Here is an 18,365-nt window from a genome sequence, read left to right as displayed (position 1 = left end):
TTATTTTATTTTATTTTTTTTTTTAACCTGGACGTTTTCCTCCTGGAGAGCTTTCCCGTCCCCTTTGCTAAGCGGTGCGGTGGGGTAAAGGTGGGCTGGAAGAGTTTCCTAACCACGTAATTTTCAGGGAAAACAGGAAATTCTGTCAGTACGGCAGAAGAGGCGTTTTGGGCTCATCCAAAGGCAGCTGTTCCGCACCTGCCCGGCTCCCGAGAGAGGGAGCGGAGGACAAGGTGAACAAACCCGAGACAAGACAGCTGTTCTGCACCGGCCCGGCAGGCGGCTGCGGGGCCGCTCCGTGGAGAGGCTGGGAACGGCTGCGGAGCCTTCGGGCTGTGCGGGAGTGCGGTCGGAGAGAGCCTTTCCATCCTTAGGGATTCTCAGGGGTGACTGGCCAGTACTGGAAAACCTTTACATGGTAAACAGTAGTTTTCACCTTATGTTGTCTTCAGGCAATTTTTTTTTTTAATTTTTTTTAAGACGTAGGGGAAGAATGCAAGTTTATAGTTGTGTGTATCAGATGCTGACAATGGAAAGTATAGTTTAGTCACTGACAGTGCTGGGTGCTCCATCTTCCGTCACATGTCGAGATCTGCATCTGCTTCTGTGGAGTCCTGAACTTGGAGACAATATAGAGTTAATTGCATGGGATTCGGTACTCAGGGATTTTATTTTCTGTTGTAGTTCTGCCCGGTGCTGTCAGCGGTGACATCAGTCCTCTTTCTCATCCTGTTGTCCCAATCAAATGATCCAAGGACTTCAAAAATTTGAAGGATGTAGTGGGTGTGGAGAAGACCTTCTCACAGACATATTTAGCAGGTTCCTAGTATATGAGAAGATTGCACAGACTGTGATTCTTTAGTTCTGCAAGTGTTCATAAATGTAAGTTCATAGAAATGTGGAAAAATACTCAGATTTTTTTTTTTTTTCAGAATTAGCAATAGATACCTGCTTTTTAAATGAAAACTTCCATCCATGTAGTAAGCACAAAAGTTTTACTATGAGACTAATTAATTGTTAAATATTGAAATTCTTTTTATATGTGCTTTTTATGCCTCCAAGTGGAGCAATCAGAGAAATACTGTAGTCAGATTTATTATATTAATGCTTAGCTGGATGTTTTTATTGAATATAATAGCATATGGAATCTAATCAATATTTCAAGAATACTATTCATAGTCACAGGAGCTTGTAAACTATTACAACTTAACTATTAATATGCCTTTTTTTACTCTGTTGAAAAGCGACATTAGATTTCCCCAGTGTTCTCTTGATGCTACTGTACTGTCCAGCCAAGCTAGACTAGTGAGTCATAGGCAGTATAATTAAGTTCATATAATGGTAGTATGCAAATCTCTTTATCAAAACAGAAGGTAAAAAAAGCAACTACTTTTTTTAGCTTTCTGCAGTTTGTAGTATGAGCTTGCCTGAAGATTCACTGTATTTTCCACTAGTGCAGCTGCTCTGCTACTTTTTCTGACTTTAAAACCAAAATTCATAAGCTATTTTAAAATTTTTTCCCTTGTACTTGTATGTTGTGTTCTTGTTCCAACTTGACTTCCCTCCCCTCCCCACCCCCCTGCTTTCTCGCACTGAAGAAATATGGATGTCAAGAGTAGAAATTATTTACTTATGAATCGTGAAGCATTGGAGAAAGATATCAAGACCTCTTATATTATGGATCGTATGATTTCTGATGAAGTACTAACATTACAGGAGGAGGAGAGAGTGAAACAACAGGTAGAATCATCTTTGTATTATTTATCTTCCTAGTTTACTCACATGTTTTACTAGCCTTTTTAAAAATAGTAATTGTTGTCTATCTCATTCCTGGATTCAGCAAATTCTTAAGCGTATGCCTAACATACGGTTTTTATTGCACTTCATAAGGTTGAATTAAGGGCTAGGTTAAATTGAAGGCTATTCCTGTTAACTATAAAGAGTCTATAATTGATAGAGTGATAGATTAGGTGATTTCTAAGGTCTCTTAGTTTTGTATAACATCTCTTTAAATTTTTTTTTTTCTAGAATACACAGAAGGAGCGAGCAGCTATGCTAATAAATATTATTCTGGGAAAAGATAATAATTCATATAGATCCTTTTATAATGCACTGCTTCACGAAGGATACAGTGATCTTGCTGCGCTTCTTCAGGACGGCATCCCTGCCATATCCTCTGGTAATGGAAAGAGTTCAATGGATGGAATGACTTCATACGGTCAGTGTAACTACACCAATCCCTGTGCTTTAAAGTAAAGAAAAATTGCCTTTTTTATTCCTTACTACGTGACTACCTGTAACACCTATTCTAATGAAAAAGGAGTTGCCGGCGCATTCACTTGTTTTGCCAGTGTAGCAGTCAGTATTTCTGTATTACATATATATAATACATCAGAAGAGTTACAATAGTTACGACTTTTGTAGGTCATCCTGAAAATGTTCATGTTAAATAATGTTTCTTTTAAAAGATGGGTAAACCTGAAGCTCTCACAGTTTTCTCTAAATTGTAACATTTTTGTTGTATGTGACAGAAAGACTCTTCTTTGTATATGTTAAAAAAGTTGAATCTAATATAAAAAGTCGTAGCCTCCAAAATTCTGACATTTTTCTTGAAGAGTGATCTGTAGTCTCTCAGCCTACATTCCAATAGTTGGTCTACTTATTAGGTTATTAGATTGCTTAATTCTCTCCACTAGATCTTTTGGTTACCCTACATAAGTTCCCAACTTTTACCTACGTTGTCACCAGTGCTATCTTTGATTGACATTAAATAAATCGGTGGTTTCTAATGGGAAGAACCTTCTAACTGCATATGAGTTAATGCCATATTTACTGTCACTCTACATTTTAAGAAGTGTCATAGAGATGTGGAATTTTGATTACCTGAGCAAGATTTCCCAAAGCTTATCAGGGTAATATGGCACTGCAGATGGCCACTTTGTGACCAGCAGTGGATAGATAAAGTCCACATTTCCTTTCTTGCTATGCTTTACCTGCTCTATTGCAAGTCGTGCTATCGTAGGTTAAATCAAAGGGAGCCTTGCTTGGACCACAGTGCTGTGCTGTTAACTACAAAGTAAAAGCCTTACGCAGCATGCTTTCTTTTCTGCTGCATCCATGGAGCAGTAGCTTCAGGCTGAGAAAGTGACTTGACAGCAGGATATACTAATGTTGAGCTTCTATGTTTGCCACAGTTTCTACTGTAGCTGTTAATTATCTTTCACTTCTAGGGACTGATGTAACTAGCTTGCAAAAATTGTAGTTATTAATGGGGACACTGTTGTAAGTGGGAGACTAGTTACCAGTTAAGTAGTTTATTTCCAAAAAGCAGTGTTTTTTTCAGTATTTGGTGTTGTGACTCCAGTTGTTTTTAGAGCATTTGTATGGGACATGAGGTGTGGTGGGGGAGCCTGCTAGTTATTTGGAGTGGGGAGTTGTTTGTTTTGGTTTGAAAAGGCATCACATCTTGAAATTGCTTTTTGTTTTCCTGTTTCTTGTTTTTAACTTTAGTTAAGACAATTCTCTGTGAAGGAGGTGTACCACAGAGACCAGTTGTGTTTGTAACTCGGCCAAAACTGGTAGATGCTATTAAACAGAAACTGTGCTGCTTGGGAAGTGATCCAGGCTGGGTCACAGTTTATGGAATGGCAGGTTGTGGGAAGACTGTTTTAACAGCAGAAGCTTTAAGGGATCATCAGCTCTTGGAAGGTACTTTTATAAAAACTTCTATGTTTTTAGAAAAATTACTACAGGTATGCGCATATTGGACATAAATGTCAAAGTATCTTATATAATCTTGAAAGTAATTTAGGATTTAGGTTTCTAAATTTCTTAGGTGCTTCTGAAATATTTGTTTGCAACTTACAGCTTTCATAGCCATTGAGTGCTCTAGGATCACTAAATATTTTACTGGTTTATGGAAAAAGATTCTGAATGGCTTTTCACCTTGGAATCTGCTTTGGTTTATGAAAGTAGATACATCCTTAATTAACTTGAAATTGTTATTTCTGTTAGTGAAAAAAGTAAATGCTAACTAAGTGAGACTAGCGGGAAGATGGACACAAAGAGGTTGTCAAGGGACAGGCAGGAAGGCACGTAGAGAGGAGGGATGACAGCATCAGTGGAAGTGTGAATTCTCTGTGGGAACTTGCCCTACAGAGCCTGTTCCTTTAAAAAACAGAAATAGTGGTTTTGTAGAACCATTCTTCTGTGTTAATGGTAGAGTTGCAAGGTTATCTTGCAACAGACTTTACAGTTTTAATTGAAATTGAGTTATTGATTGCTATGGTAAGCTGCTATCAAACATTTCTGGTTTTAAGTATGTAGCATAATTGATATTGCTTTTCTTGTTAGATTACTTTCCAGGAGGAGTTCACTGGATCTCTGTTGGAAAACAGGACAAAGCGGGACTTCTAATAAAACTTCAGAATCTCTGTAGCAGATTAGAACATGACTCTGCTCTTTCACAGAGGCCACCACTTAACATTGAGGAGGCTAAAGATCGTCTTCGTTTGCTGATGCTACGCAAATATCCCAGGTGATGTCAGTAAAATGAACCACTATTCTTTTAACTGATAAAACTTCACAGAGTAACTCTTCTGTAATTGTCTGAGGTTTCTGTGTTGTGGTTACATGTCTCTATGGTGTGTATTTTTTTTCTATTTTTAAACCAGCTTCCTAACTCTTCCGTTTCTTTGCCGCCCCTTTTTCTGTTTTGCTGTAGATAATTAGGAAGTGTTATTCGAGGTGAAGCTAATGATAATTCTATAATTTTAATTCTTGTGTAGGGGTTCTTATTAAAATTTTCTAAATTACTGACTTGCATATGATGAAAGAATAAGTTCAGATAAGTGTACAAAAGCTGAAGGGTAAATATGTGCTACAGACAAATGTATAATATACATAGTATAACTCTGTCCCTGTTTAGATTTTTTTTTTTTTTTTAATGGAGTAACTTAAGGGACGCATTGTACGCTTGTCCTGGATATGAATATATTTAGTGGGCTTCTGCTGACAAAGTACGTTAACCAGCTGTGCAGGAGTCATATTCACTTGAAAAATTATTAGTTATTGAATAATAAAGTTTGGGAACAAGCAGCTTGAAATAAGAATTGCTCAACTTCCAGTGTTCTCATTGTGTATGTGAAATGCTTCACTGCTGTGTGAGGATCATGTAGCAATAAAAAGGTGTGTATCACTGCACAAAATTTTTCCTTTCCGGAACAGCTTATGTCTTTTTAAAGTGTTTGGTCTAGAGTGGTCAAACTGAAAGCAGGTTTTCATTATATGATCAATTATGACCAAGAAACTAGTTGCTTTCAGACTTCAGGAAAAATGACGTGATTCGATCAAGCAGCGTTTCAGTCACTGCACAGGTTTTTTTCATCTTTGAGCAGTAGTTTTTGTTATTCGTTGAGGATTTCATTACTCTCTGGGAAAGTCTGTGCTAAACTAAACAGGCCTCCTGCCAAGTGAAATATCTCAGGAATAATTCTACAGCCTTGTGATCTTTACAGATGACATAGAGTAGAAGAATACTGTCATTTTTGTACAGGAAAAGAAAACCTTTCTTGTGAAGAAAATATTTGAAAAACACTGCCAGGTCCTCCACAAGAAATCTTTCATTTTTTGTGGAAGTCTTATATGAAAAGTGCAAACAAGACACTTGCAACTGAAAGTGCAGGTTTCCCTGAAGTATGTTAAGTGGTTGCTTCCATTGACATGATTCTTGTTGGGTTTTTTTGTTCATTAAGAAACAAAACAAAACTCTTCAATACGAAGGATTTGGATGTTTAATTCATACGCAACATCACAGTGTCTTCTAAGTAGAAGGGAGAACTGTATGTTATTTTCTTGTAAAACGTATCCCTATCGTATCGTGAACTGTTCCAGAAGTTGGCTTCTCTTTGGTGACAAAAAGTCGCTTCAGCTGTTTCTGGATCCAAATAGTCAATCCAGTGCATTTCTTGGGAATAAAGTATTATTTTTTCATTATTAAAATTAAATCCTGTGTTTTAGCACTAATAGTTGATATGAAATCTGCAATATTTTTTCTTGCACTAGATCTCTTTTGGTCCTGGATGACATTTGGGATTCCTGGGTCTTAAAAGCTTTTGACAATCAATGTCAGGTTCTTATCACCAGCCGGGACAGGAGTGTAACAGATGCTGTGGCTGGTAAGGAAGAGTTTCCTCTCCTGCACCACAGATTGTATGTGTATCTGTATACAATTTGTTCTTGTGAACTTTTAAAATAATCTGATAGAATTTATGTCTATTAACTTGTCCACAAGTGGCAAAGCTGTAGAATTCTGCTCTGTAGCACTTTGTGCTCTTTGTGGAATAGATGTTTTATGTTATCCTGAAAGTTATGTGTCTACATTGAAGAGTGCAATGATTCTCAACAGGATAAATTAACCTCTGTGACACTACTGCTTTTAAGACTATCTCTATGCTACTAAGCAGTCACTGCTATGACATGCCCATAATGCATTTGTAATTATTAGATTATAGTTTAATTTTTTTTCTCTCTAATGCAAACTTGATTCTGATAAATAGAATTTGTACTCTTCTTAGTACTAAACACATAAAAAACTGTGCATAGAATCGCGAGCCAAGTCCTTTGTTCCAAATTTTGCTTGGAAAATACTCTCAATTTCCATAGGATTTTTTACATTCTCATAATTTTTTTTCCATGTTTCTATGTCTAGGCAATAAATATGAGGTTCATGTGGAAAGTGGACTAGCACATGAGAAGGGACTGGAGATTTTATCCCTATTTGTGAATATGAAAATATCAGAACTGCCAGAAGAAGCTAACTGCCTTGTGAGGGAGTGCAAAGGTATACTTGTTTCTCTTCCCCCCCCCCCCCACGGTTTCCTCCCCCCCCCCCCCCCCCCCCCCAGGTTTCGACCTAGAAAGAGGAGGGAACATATACTATATACCTTAAGTAAAACACAAATGTTTGTTAAATGCTTTTTTTTTTTTTTTTTTTAACTAAATAGAAGTGTCTTGTGCTGATTTTTGGGTACTTTTCTTCATTGTATCTTGCCCCCGCCCCTCTATTGCACTTACATTTGGTGAGTTTGCAGATGTGTACATGGATGACATGTTTTGTTTGTCTGTTCTCCAAACCTCAACAATTTAATCAATATATTGGGAAAGTTACCTGATTTGTTCAACCACTTGACTGGTTGAATAAACTGTTGGATTGTGTTCCTTGAAAACCTCTGAGATTAACTTAATCTTTTCCTTCAGGTTCTCCTCTTGTGATCTCCTTGATAGGTGCATTGTTACGAGACTTCCCTAGTCGTTGGGAATACTATCTCAAACAGCTGCAGAATAAGCAGTTTAGAAGAATACGAAAATCTTCTTCTTATGATTATGAAGCCCTTGATGAAGCAATGTCCATAAGTGTTGAGCAACTGAATGACAATTATAAAGACTACTATAAAGACCTCTCTATCCTCCCAAAAGATGTTAAAGTACCTACTAAGGTAATAACAGCAATGCAGAAATCTCATTATTTTTATCGAGATACGAACAATAACTTTAAAGAATTAATAAAATTTATAGTTGTTGTGCATAACTTATATTGTATGTAACTTAATATTAGTTGCTAGATTGGGTAGGTTGGGTCCAGTATCGTATTGTGACTTTTATTGTTAGTAGTGAAACTAAAAAATTGTGACAGAATAAATGTATTCATAATGTTAGTTTAAGGTGCATTATATATATAGTTCTTTAAATAGATTGTAATTGAGCTCTCTGAAGACTTAAAAACTGTTATATGAAATTTGTCTCATTTAAGAAAAAGATATGATCACCATAAATCAGCACAAATAGACAAAAAATGGGATAACGTGTGTTATCTGTCCTATCATTTGCTGAGGAAGAATTGGTAACTTATTGAATTTATTACCATTTGTAATATGTCTGTATTTGTTAGCATGTTTTTTTCTTGTCAGTTAATTGGTAGTCTTTTGTGATATTCGTACAAGTCATATTACCCCTTAGTTCTGATTCTCTTCTCCTCTCTTAATGTGCTTTATTAGGTTCTCTGTATTCTTTGGGATATGGAAACTGAAGAAGTTGAAGATATACTACAGGAATTTGTTAACAAATCGCTATTGTTCTGTGATCGTAATGGGAAGTCATTCCATTATTACTTACATGATCTGCAACTTGACTTTCTTGCAGAGAAGAATCGCAACCAGCTTCAGGTAAGGTATTGACTAATCTGCTTTTAACTTTACACTCCAAAGCTGGGCGTTCTTTAGAAAATACTTGTCTGTTAAATAGTATCCAGAGTAGCTTCATAGAATAGGTCCACAATACAGTTAAATTTAATGCTGACTAATTAAAAACATTTATTTTCAACTTGAAACTCTGGAGTGATTTTATGGTGGTTCCATTTGGAGCTAAGACACTAAACTGAGAGAAGACTCCATATCCATTATTTCTCTGTCAAAGATGTTTCCAGGAGGAGATGGAATGTTCCACTGATTATTCCAACGGCATCAAGACCCTACCAGAATAGGAAGTTTCTTCTTTAATACAGAGAAGTGCTTTTTACTCCTTTGTCTCAATTTAAAGCAGTACTTGTAGGCAGAAGACCTATAAGTTGGGCCCAATAAATTTATCAGTTCTGAAGGACCAGGCAGAAAGAGTAGATATGAAGAAAAGGCAAACTTTTAGGCTTACTTTAGATCTACATATATAAATGTCTTTTTTTGATGGCTACCCACGTGTAATGTGAAGAATGATTTGATAGTTGTTCTCAACCTAAGAAGGAAGATTAACAGCTTGCTTTTCTGTTTGTTTCTGGAGAAGTTTTAAGCAAAAAATTAGGTTAAGTGCATAGTTTTGGAAGGTAAGCTTTTCTTATTTAATTTGTTGACATATAATGATTGAGAAATGCTAATAATATTCTTCAATACTATATACAATATAATATTAATAATACCAGTCCATCCCTTGGTATAGTATTAACAGAAAGTGTGTTTTGATTTGCATTGCAGGAGCTACATAAAAACATTGTAAATCAGTACAAGAAATATTACAAACTTAATATGCCTGTTCCATCTCAAGAGGATTGCATGTACTGGTATAACTTTCTAGCGTATCACATGGCTGGTGCCAACATGCAAAAGGTGAGTTCTGACTGGTGTCCTCTGTTTCCCTTCTCAAACCACCCTTGCCTTTTCCCCCAGTCTTTTTCCCACTTGAACCTCTCTTCTGCCAGGTTTTTGTGCAGATAGGTAAACACTCAACACAGAATCCTTTAGGGACTCCACTGATAATTGCTGTCTATTTTGAAAACTGCTTTATTTCTACCCTTTGTGTATTGACTTTTGAACCTGTTCCTGAGAAGATTTCTTATTTTGTATCATAATAGCTTGTGTTTTTCTTTTCTATTTGGACAAGTTTTGATAAGAAATCTTCTCTAAACTTTTTTGAAAACCCAGGCTCACTTTATTGTATGATAATACAAGTAAATTGATTTATTCAGAGAATTCAATTGGATAAGTTACTTTTTTCTACAGAAGTCCTGCTAGTTTTTTCCTCTTGTGTTGTACCAATTCATGTTTTCGTTCTTTTTGTTACCAGATTTCAACAGTCATAAAAAAGTCTAGCAAGACCAGATGAGCAAACCTCTTGTTCCGAGGATTGCCTTGGAGCCTTTAAAAAATTGCTGTCATTTTTACCACCTACTGTTCTTTAGGTACTGAGCTAGTATAAGATGCAAATCATGCAACAAGATTAATACTTCAGTAGTTTCCCTTGAATGTCTTTAGAATTCTTGCCTTGAATAGCATTTGGTCCTGGTTGCTAGTTTCTTTATTTCACAGGTACACAAACCTTTTCAGTTGAACCTCTTTTGAGGTGGTTCATCTGACTCATCATATATAATATTCTTTGTTTACTTAAAGGAACCTTCAGAATTTATGTCAGCTACAAATCTAGTTTTTCTGGATCATACTTCATTCATTGTCTTTATCTCTTTAATTTCAGTGTACTGGAAAAATGTTCTTATTATTAGCATTCCTACATTTTGTAGAATTAATTTATCAGAGTTCTTTAGCCTGTCTCATTGTGACTGTATGTTTCCCAGAGTTTACACTCTTCATATTACTTATTTCTTTTTATTTAGACATGAATTCTGTTTGTTGGAAGGCTAATAAAGATGGGAGGTATTCTTTTTCTTTGCTTAACCATGGTAATCTTTTAATCCTTGGAGTATTTACTGATTTTAAATTGGAATATACTTTGAGCCTGTGTAGTGTTGTCTCTAAGTAGTTTTTCTGATCCTAGTGAGTACGTTTTTTTTACAAGAAGGGCTTTTTAAAAGTATATTAATAGCAAGAGGAGGTCTAAAGAAAACATTAGGATGATGCTTATTGAAGATGGCCATCTGATTAACAGGGATGAAGAAAAAGCGGAGGCATTCAATGCCTTTTTTTGCCTCAGTCTTTAATAATACTGACAGACCATGGACTCAGAGGACCATGAGTGTGGGAACAATGACTTTCCATTTGGGGACACAGAAATTGTAAGGGACTGTCTGTGTCAGCTGAATGTTCACAAGTTCATGGGTCCTAATGGGATTCATCCCAGAGTACTGAAGGAGCTAGCGGATGTTTATGGCAGGACCCCTCTCGATCATCTACCAAAGGTTTTGGGAGACTGGGGAGGTCCCTGCTGACTGGAAGCTAGCCAACGTTATTTCAATTTAAAAAAAGGGCATGAGGGTCTAACCTCGGTTCCTGGAAAAATTATGGAGAAGATTATACTGGGTACTATTGAATGACATTTAAAGAATAATGCGATTATCAGGCACAGTCAACATGGGTTCACAAAAGGAAAGTCCCATTTAACTAATTTAATGTCTTTCTATGACAACATCAGCCACCTCATAGATGAAGGGAAGGCGGTGGATGTAGGTTTTCTGGATTTTAGTAAGACCTTTGATACTGTCCCTCACAGCATCCGTCTGGACAAGTTGTACAACTGTGAGATGAACCGGCACGTGGTGCACTGAGTGAAGAACTGGCTGAACAGCAGGGCTCAAAGGGTTGTAACAAATGGGACTATATCTACTTGGTGACGGGTCACCAGCAATGTTCCTCAGGGTTCAATTCTAGGGCCAGTTCTGTTCAATATATTTATCAATGACCTGGATGCAGGAGTTGAATGCACCATTAGCAAGTTTGCTGATGATACCAGCTCTCTTGAGGGACAAGAGGCTTTGCAGAGGAATCTAGATAGATTGGAGCATTGGGCAATGATTAATGGGATGAAATTCAACAAGTCCAAATGCTGGATTCTGCACCTAAGATGGAGTAATGCTGGGCACAAGGATAAATTGGGAGAGGAGTGGCTGGAGAGCGGCCCTGCAGAAAGGGATCTGGGGTGCTGGTCAGCAGCAGGTTCAGTGTGAGTCCGCAGTGCCCTGGCAGCCAAGAGGGCAAACTGCACCCTGGGGTGCATCAAACACAGTATAACCAGCCAGTCAGATTTTTTTTGCTTTCATTCAAATTCAGCATCTGTTAGGAAGATCAACAGATCACTGTTAGCAGAGTGATCTTTGCCAGACTGGACTAGAAGAAGCTTTTTTGGAATGGTACCTCAAACCAGGTCTTGTGTGCTACAAAAGTCAAGATTTGCTTTGTACCAGCCCTTCGCTGACTAGCTGTATCAAAAAACAGTCCTTTGCATTAAAACAACAACCTTAGCCTTCTATACCTCAAATTTTCTTACCTGATTGAGTAAGATGCAGAAAACAGGGAATTGCTGAAGTTTTTAACTGGAGACAATTGGACCGAGGCATATTAAATACATAATGTATTTCCTGTGCTCTTCTTTTTGCCTTTAATTAGATTCTGTAGTGAAACTCATGCTCTGAACTTAAATTTGTATTTCTTGTAGGATCTCCATGATCTTATGTTTTCTCTAGACTGGATTAAAGCTAAAACAGAATTGGTAGGGCCTGCTCATCTGATTCATGAATATGTAGAATATAGTTCAGTCCTGGATCAAAAGGTATGATACTAAAAGGTAAATGATCAGTCTGTTCCAAATATATTTTTCCATATTTAATAGCATTTTGATGGATGTGTGTATATATGAGAGATACGTACAAAACTTAAAAAACTGAAACATAAAACCAGTATTAAGTTAAACTTTAACATGGAGAAGAGAAAAATGAAGAAAACTTAGTTTTCAGTTTTAGTTTTAGTTGTAACTTCAGTGTGTGCCCATGTAATTGACCATGGAACTCAACTAAGGTGAACAACAGTAACCAATGGTGGGTACATATGGTATTCTGCTTTTGAGGAGGAATAGAATTTTGCTGCTTGGAATAGTCTTTCTGATATTTCACTGCTGATTGAGTAAATCACTGTTGCCAATGTCCTTTATTTGAAGAATAAGGATAATATGCTTTCATGAATAGGATGATGAAATATTTCAGTCTATCATACGTACTTCCTAATAGAACTAAATAGAAAAATAGAACTAAGTGCTTCTGTAAGAATGTTAGCTGTACAGAAAATTAAAAAAGCAAAGGGCACTTAGGAAATAAATCCCCTTTCTATGTTATCAAATATCTGCTCTGTACATAGGATAGCACAGTACGTGAGAACTTCCAGGAGTTTCTGTCTTTAAATGGGCACCTTCTTGGACGGCAGCCGTTTCCTGACATTATACAGCTGGGTCTTTGCCAGCCAGAGACATCAGAGGTGTATCAACAAGCCAAGCTACATGCTCAAAGAGAAACAGGTGCATTTTATTTGGAATGGATGTAAGTAGTTGCAGTCCATATGCTGATCCTTTGATCCAAGAAAATAATTTAATGTACAACTAAACACAATGTATGTCTAATATAAGGACCTTTTTAAGAACTGCTGTATTTTTTCTGGGGAAAGAAAGTGAAATAATTTTCAAGAGCTTGTGGGAGGAGAGGAACTCTGAATATGTAAGGCCACAAATTAGTTATAATTACGTAGAAATAGAGGAATATACTTCTATACTCTGTTCATTTTAAATAACTATACAAAGATTAAAATAAGATACTTTGAAACTTCTCCAAATACTTAAAAAAAAATTAGACCTGTATTGCAAGTATTGTTTGTGTTACAGGATGTGTTTAGGTTTTTTAGTAAAATGTACACTCTGAAAAGGAGGGCATTTATGTTAACTTGAAAAGTTTTTGGAAGTACTGAGATGGGAAATACTAAAAGGCTTTTTAATCTCTATCCAATCTTGAAATTTCTCCTATTTAAATAACTTTTTCCTGTTTTCATCTCTTTGGAAGGTGTTAGAGGAAAATAATATACTTATCTAAAATTTTTCCCAGCATAGTCTGTAGTCTTCTTACGATGTAACTGTCTCTGTTCGATTCTTCTGTTTGATATTTCTGTTCTGATATCTGCAGTACTTGGTAGTTAAAAACCAGAATGACTCTATGTCAGATACTTACAGTAATAACCAGGCAGGTTAATCCAGAATACTTGAATTCAGGTCTTCTCTTTGAATATTTGGTTATTTCATTTTGCATAGCTAACAAAATTCTAACAAAAATGCTTGGAAACTGCACAATTCAGAAGAGTCCATCTCCAGGTAGTTTAGGGCTTTCAGCTTGGATGTGGGAGACTTATGTTGAAGAACATGACTGAAATCAATAGAACAGAGACAGTTGGTTTTGTCTCCCATCCTAGGGCAAAGTTCTAGAAATGGTTTGTAGGATGTGTAGGTGAATACAGTGTGCCCTTGACCAGAAATTTTAGCTTTATTAAAATATGAAAAAAAAAAAGTTGGCTTAGATGAGTCAGTATTCTGCAGTGAAAAATTGCTTTCATTCTAAAACACAGCTACTTTGTTTGAGATGTTTTACCCATTACTTAAATGCTAAGCCTGAAGATTGTAACTGGTAATGATAAGAACTTGAAGTACATTGATTCATTGACTCTAGAAAAATTTTAACCTTGTAAGATTCTATTTATCACCAAAAATCATCTTATTACAGTATTTCTGTATTAATATCTGTCTAAACAGGATGATTATGATTGCTACCAATTCTAAGTTTTTGTTAAAGTGGGGCAGGAGTCATCTAAGGTGTGTTAGATCATATACTTAATCTCTGATTGAAATGCAGTGATAGTCAGATTTTATTTAAATATCTAGTGATAAGAATTGAGTCATTGCTGTGAAAATTAAGTAAATTTACGAAGATCTGAACAAATTTACAAGTATTTTTGAGTAGGCTTGAAAAGGAACCTGCAGGAGAATAGGAATTCTCAGGAAGAAATTAATATTTGGGAATAGCGCATCTCAGATCATTAAAATGTCATTAGGAAGGATGGGTCTTGCAGTGCAACAGCTTTGTCATAAAGTATCATGTTAATTTCTCATGCATGTATTGTCTTTCTTGATTTCTAAGCTGTAATATTGGAGGACAATAAAAACTCTGAATGTTGGACTTTGTGTTTCACTTAGCACTTCAGCATAAAGGCTGAGAGGTAAGGTGTAGTGAGTTGGTTGGTTTGGTTGTTAAAAAGCTTGCTGCTCAAGGTGTGTGAAAAAGTGTTATCTTTTTATAGAGGATTTTGAATAATAAAAAGGCACTAGGAAATCCTGCTCATCTAAAATCAACTGTCTTACTCTGTAGAAATAAAAAATCCTTGAAAAACCTCTACCGCCTGGTTGTTCGTCCACACAGAGATGCAGTTTACCATGCATGCTTTTCTAAGGATAGACAAAGAATAGCATCCTGTGGAGCTGACAAAACACTTCAGGTAAGATACCTATGCATGAGTGAAGAGAGATGCTGTGTACCATTTGGTAACATTTGTTAACAGGTCTGTCGCTTTTCTTTTGCTGTTATGTGGAGATACTAGCGATCTAGAAGATATTGGAGACAAAAGATTGAAAAGGATACATTATTACATAGACATCAAATGCATGTTTAGAATAGTAAGCGTTATCTTCTAGTTCGAAAACTAAACTGTGTGATTTCAAGGTTTATACCCTCACTGGTATAATTAATGAATGTGAGATGCCTTTTAATGATACAAAAAAGCTCACAGCCTAAGTAATGCACCCCAACATAGTTGATATTTTCTTCCAAAAATGTTATTTCCAGTCACAGTAGATTTTCTACTGAACTTAAGACGTTTTAGTTACAGCTTAACTATTTCTATGGGATGGTAATGGACATTATGCTACTTTGGCACTTTTAATTAGTAAATTGTCTTATGTAAAAGAAATAAATCTGGGGAGAAGAACGAACCCCTGAAGTTGAGGACAGTATTAGATTGGAAATGGGCCCAAAGTGCTTAGGAAGTGTATTAGAGGAGATAGAGAGGAAAGTGACTAATATAAATTTGCCAGCAGTCTGCCTGGAGGGGAGCCAGCCAGCTCTCAAGAAAACTAGCAATCAGCCAGCCAGTAACCTGGTAAAGTATCCATATTCCAGACAGCCAAAGGTAAGGGAAAAGAACAACTTTTCTGCAAGCCTTTGGTGTTGTTTTGGATGCTTGATAAGTTGAGTACTAAAGTAATAATATTACTCATGCTTAGTTGCTGTTCATTTGGCTACTTAATGTGTTGCTATTGTGTTTTTGTTTATTTTATTTGCTGGCTGCTACAATATTAAGATCATGACATCCACTTAAGGAGATGCCTGGTGGATGTACTCGTTTTATACTGTGCTGGGCTTCCATACTTAATGGCCTCATTATTGAGACCTCAGATTGCTTATTTTTCTCTTTATTTTTCTACCTGAAAAAGTAACATCCATGGATTGCAATTGCATTTAAACTAAACTGTTTTTGAAGAAGTAATAGGAAAATTAGTAATAATCTATTTTTCATTGTTTAATTTTGAACTTATTCATGTTTTTCCTAATAGTGGCGTGGAGATAAAACTGAGCTTTCCAGTTTTCAAGGCTGCTTCTACGGTTTCTGTAAAATAAAAAAATAATGATTGCTAGATTAAGAACAGATATTCTGCAGAATTTACTGTACATGTAGATTTCCTGTTACTTCAGTATTTATGTTCTTATTTGAATGAATACCAACCATTTCATTGTCATTGATATTCCCATTCAATGAAAAAGTAAATGAAAAAATGGGGACTTCACAATTGTAGTACCCTGAATGCTGCTGTAAAGAACACCTTGTGATTTGTTTCAATAATTAAGAATATGTAACCTTAAGGAGGAAAGGGAGACCTGATTATCACCTCCCCCCCCAATTGTAAAGTTAAAAGCCAGAATTTTTGGAAATTGTTTGATATGTGACACTTTTCCCCAGCTGTCCTTTCATTGCCTATGACTAGCTCAGGACTGAAAGTCATGTCATCCCATACAACTTTCCACTACTTCTTGTTTCTTGTTTGTTCCCCAAATCATCAATTGCTGCTGAAATTCTTACTTTCCACAGAAGGATATCCTACATATATGTAAGCCTGTAATTTGTAGTTTTAAGAATAATTTAGATTTTGTTAATAGATAGAGTGTTGTGCAGTTACTATTAAAAAATGCTGAGAAAGGACATGGATTTAGGCTTAAAGAGTGAGGGTAGAAAAAGTCATTAATGAAACACACTGCATGCAGAAATCTTTGTTAAAATCAGTTTTTGCTTTTTCTCTCCCTAACAATTTCTGTCATCCTAATCGAATCTCAAAATAAATATTTTTATAATTATTACGTTAATTTGCCTGAAATTATAAATGCTTTCCAAAGCAAACTGATTTTATGAAGAGCTTATATAAAAGAGCTGTTTGAGTGAAAACAATCTTATATTGTGTTTTAAAATTGTATGTGAGTTGTAAGATTTTATTGTTTACCGTTTTAGGTGTTTAAAGCAGAAAGTGGAGAGAGGCTCCTGGAGATAAGTGCCCATGATGATGAAATTCTTTGTTGCGCTTTCTCTGCAGATGGTAAATTTGTAGCAACTTGTTCAGCTGATAAAAAAGTGAAGGTAAGGAAATGGAGGGCAGATAATTTTTTTTCAAAATAATAATTTTAATTTCAGGTTTAACAAATTTAGGCAGAGCAGATTCTTAAGAATAAAGGGGTTTTTAACTGTCTTGAATCTGATGTGGATAATTCACTACTTAAACAGACAAACAGAAAAGCCCCACTTGTTACATAGCGTAAAAGATGCTTAATCTTGACATCGTGCTTACAGAATTACCACTTATTTTACTTGTATTATCAGATTATACTTTTTAAGTAGAACATAATGTGTGAGTCAAATCCTATCCATAACATGAGATGAATGTATTCATAATTATTTTTTAATTTTTCATTTTTCTGTTACATGTGAATTATTTGGAATTTTTAATTCCCCAGTGTTGTGGCAAAACCTTGGTGAAATTCCAGTGTTTATCAGATTACAATCTGAATTGTGACCTTTCCCCTTATAACTTCTTGTTTCTAAATGTAGATGTATATGCTTTCCCTTTATCTTAAAAACATTTTTGAGGTCTTAATAGGAAAGTTTTAAGGCTTTAAAACTGTAAAGTTCACACGGTTTTTTAAAATGAAGTGCTTCAAATGTATTTCAAAGTCTTTTTCATCCTTCAATTCTGTCTAGATCTGGGATTCAGGAACAGGCCGGTGTAGGTGTGTGTATGAAGAACACTCAGAGCAGGTCAATTGCTGCCAGTTTAATAATGGAAGTGGTCCGTATCTTCTAGCCACCTGTTCAAGTGACACTTTTATCAAAGTAAGTGTAAAAGGTTGAGATTATTCTCATGCTGCTTATCATAAGAGGATGTATTTTTGATGTATAAATATATTTAAACACTGTAAGGTTTTTTTAATGAGCCCGATAGAAGAGAGATTGCAACAGATTGAGAGTACTGACTGCAGTTCTGTAGTAGGATTTCAGCAAGGCATAACAAAAGGAATGTTTATGGTCAGTGAAGGAGAATGGGCAAGTCCTCTGTTGGTAGGACATGAAGGTGAGGGCTTTGGCAAGACTTCTAGAGGGTGGGATGGGAATAGGAGAGTATGGGAGTGAAATGCCAGATTAAAAACAGCATAAGAAAAATGAAGGCAGAAATTTAGGATTGAAAACATTAATAATGTATAAAAATGGATGCTGAAAGGTTGAAAAAATAAAAGGCATTATGGAAGTGTAGCAGGTACATTTTCTGGTTAAATTGATTGGGCATACTAAAGAAATGAAGGTGGAAGCCAACAAAATAACAGTAATCAAAGCAAGAGATTAGTCAGGTTAAGCAGGTGGCAGTGTTCAGATTCGGGAGACAGTATGTATACACAGAAAGAGCAGAAACTGGGCAACTGAAGTCTGCAACTGAGGGAAGAGGGGAAACAGAAGAATCCGGACCTCGAC

General features: G+C 36.0%; 1 protein-coding gene across 1 annotated transcript in view; it reads left to right on the top strand.

Annotated features, from left to right (window-relative positions):
* The first annotated feature begins 1,602 nt into the window (after positions 1 to 1,602).
* Positions 1,603 to 18,365, top strand: part of APAF1 (apoptotic peptidase activating factor 1) — a 29,904-nt gene continuing 13,141 nt past the window's right edge. Inside the window, exons 1-14 of the mRNA XM_010082313.1 lie at positions 1,603 to 1,740; positions 2,029 to 2,218; positions 3,511 to 3,708; positions 4,354 to 4,537; positions 6,064 to 6,176; positions 6,710 to 6,841; positions 7,258 to 7,496; positions 8,055 to 8,222; positions 9,021 to 9,152; positions 11,929 to 12,042; positions 12,624 to 12,802; positions 14,669 to 14,795; positions 16,857 to 16,982; positions 17,601 to 17,732. Coding sequence (XP_010080615.1) covers positions 1,603 to 1,740; positions 2,029 to 2,218; positions 3,511 to 3,708; positions 4,354 to 4,537; positions 6,064 to 6,176; positions 6,710 to 6,841; positions 7,258 to 7,496; positions 8,055 to 8,222; positions 9,021 to 9,152; positions 11,929 to 12,042; positions 12,624 to 12,802; positions 14,669 to 14,795; positions 16,857 to 16,982; positions 17,601 to 17,732 — 2,172 coding nt within the window. The remainder of the gene's footprint in view (positions 1,741 to 2,028; positions 2,219 to 3,510; positions 3,709 to 4,353; positions 4,538 to 6,063; positions 6,177 to 6,709; positions 6,842 to 7,257; positions 7,497 to 8,054; positions 8,223 to 9,020; positions 9,153 to 11,928; positions 12,043 to 12,623; positions 12,803 to 14,668; positions 14,796 to 16,856; positions 16,983 to 17,600; positions 17,733 to 18,365) is intronic.

Source organism: Pterocles gutturalis, unplaced genomic scaffold, assembly GCF_000699245.1.
Source record: "Pterocles gutturalis isolate BGI_N339 unplaced genomic scaffold, ASM69924v1 scaffold24974, whole genome shotgun sequence".
Classification (NCBI taxonomy): domain Eukaryota; kingdom Metazoa; phylum Chordata; class Aves; order Pterocliformes; family Pteroclidae; genus Pterocles; species Pterocles gutturalis.
This window is presented reverse-complemented; position numbering and strand designations above follow the sequence as displayed.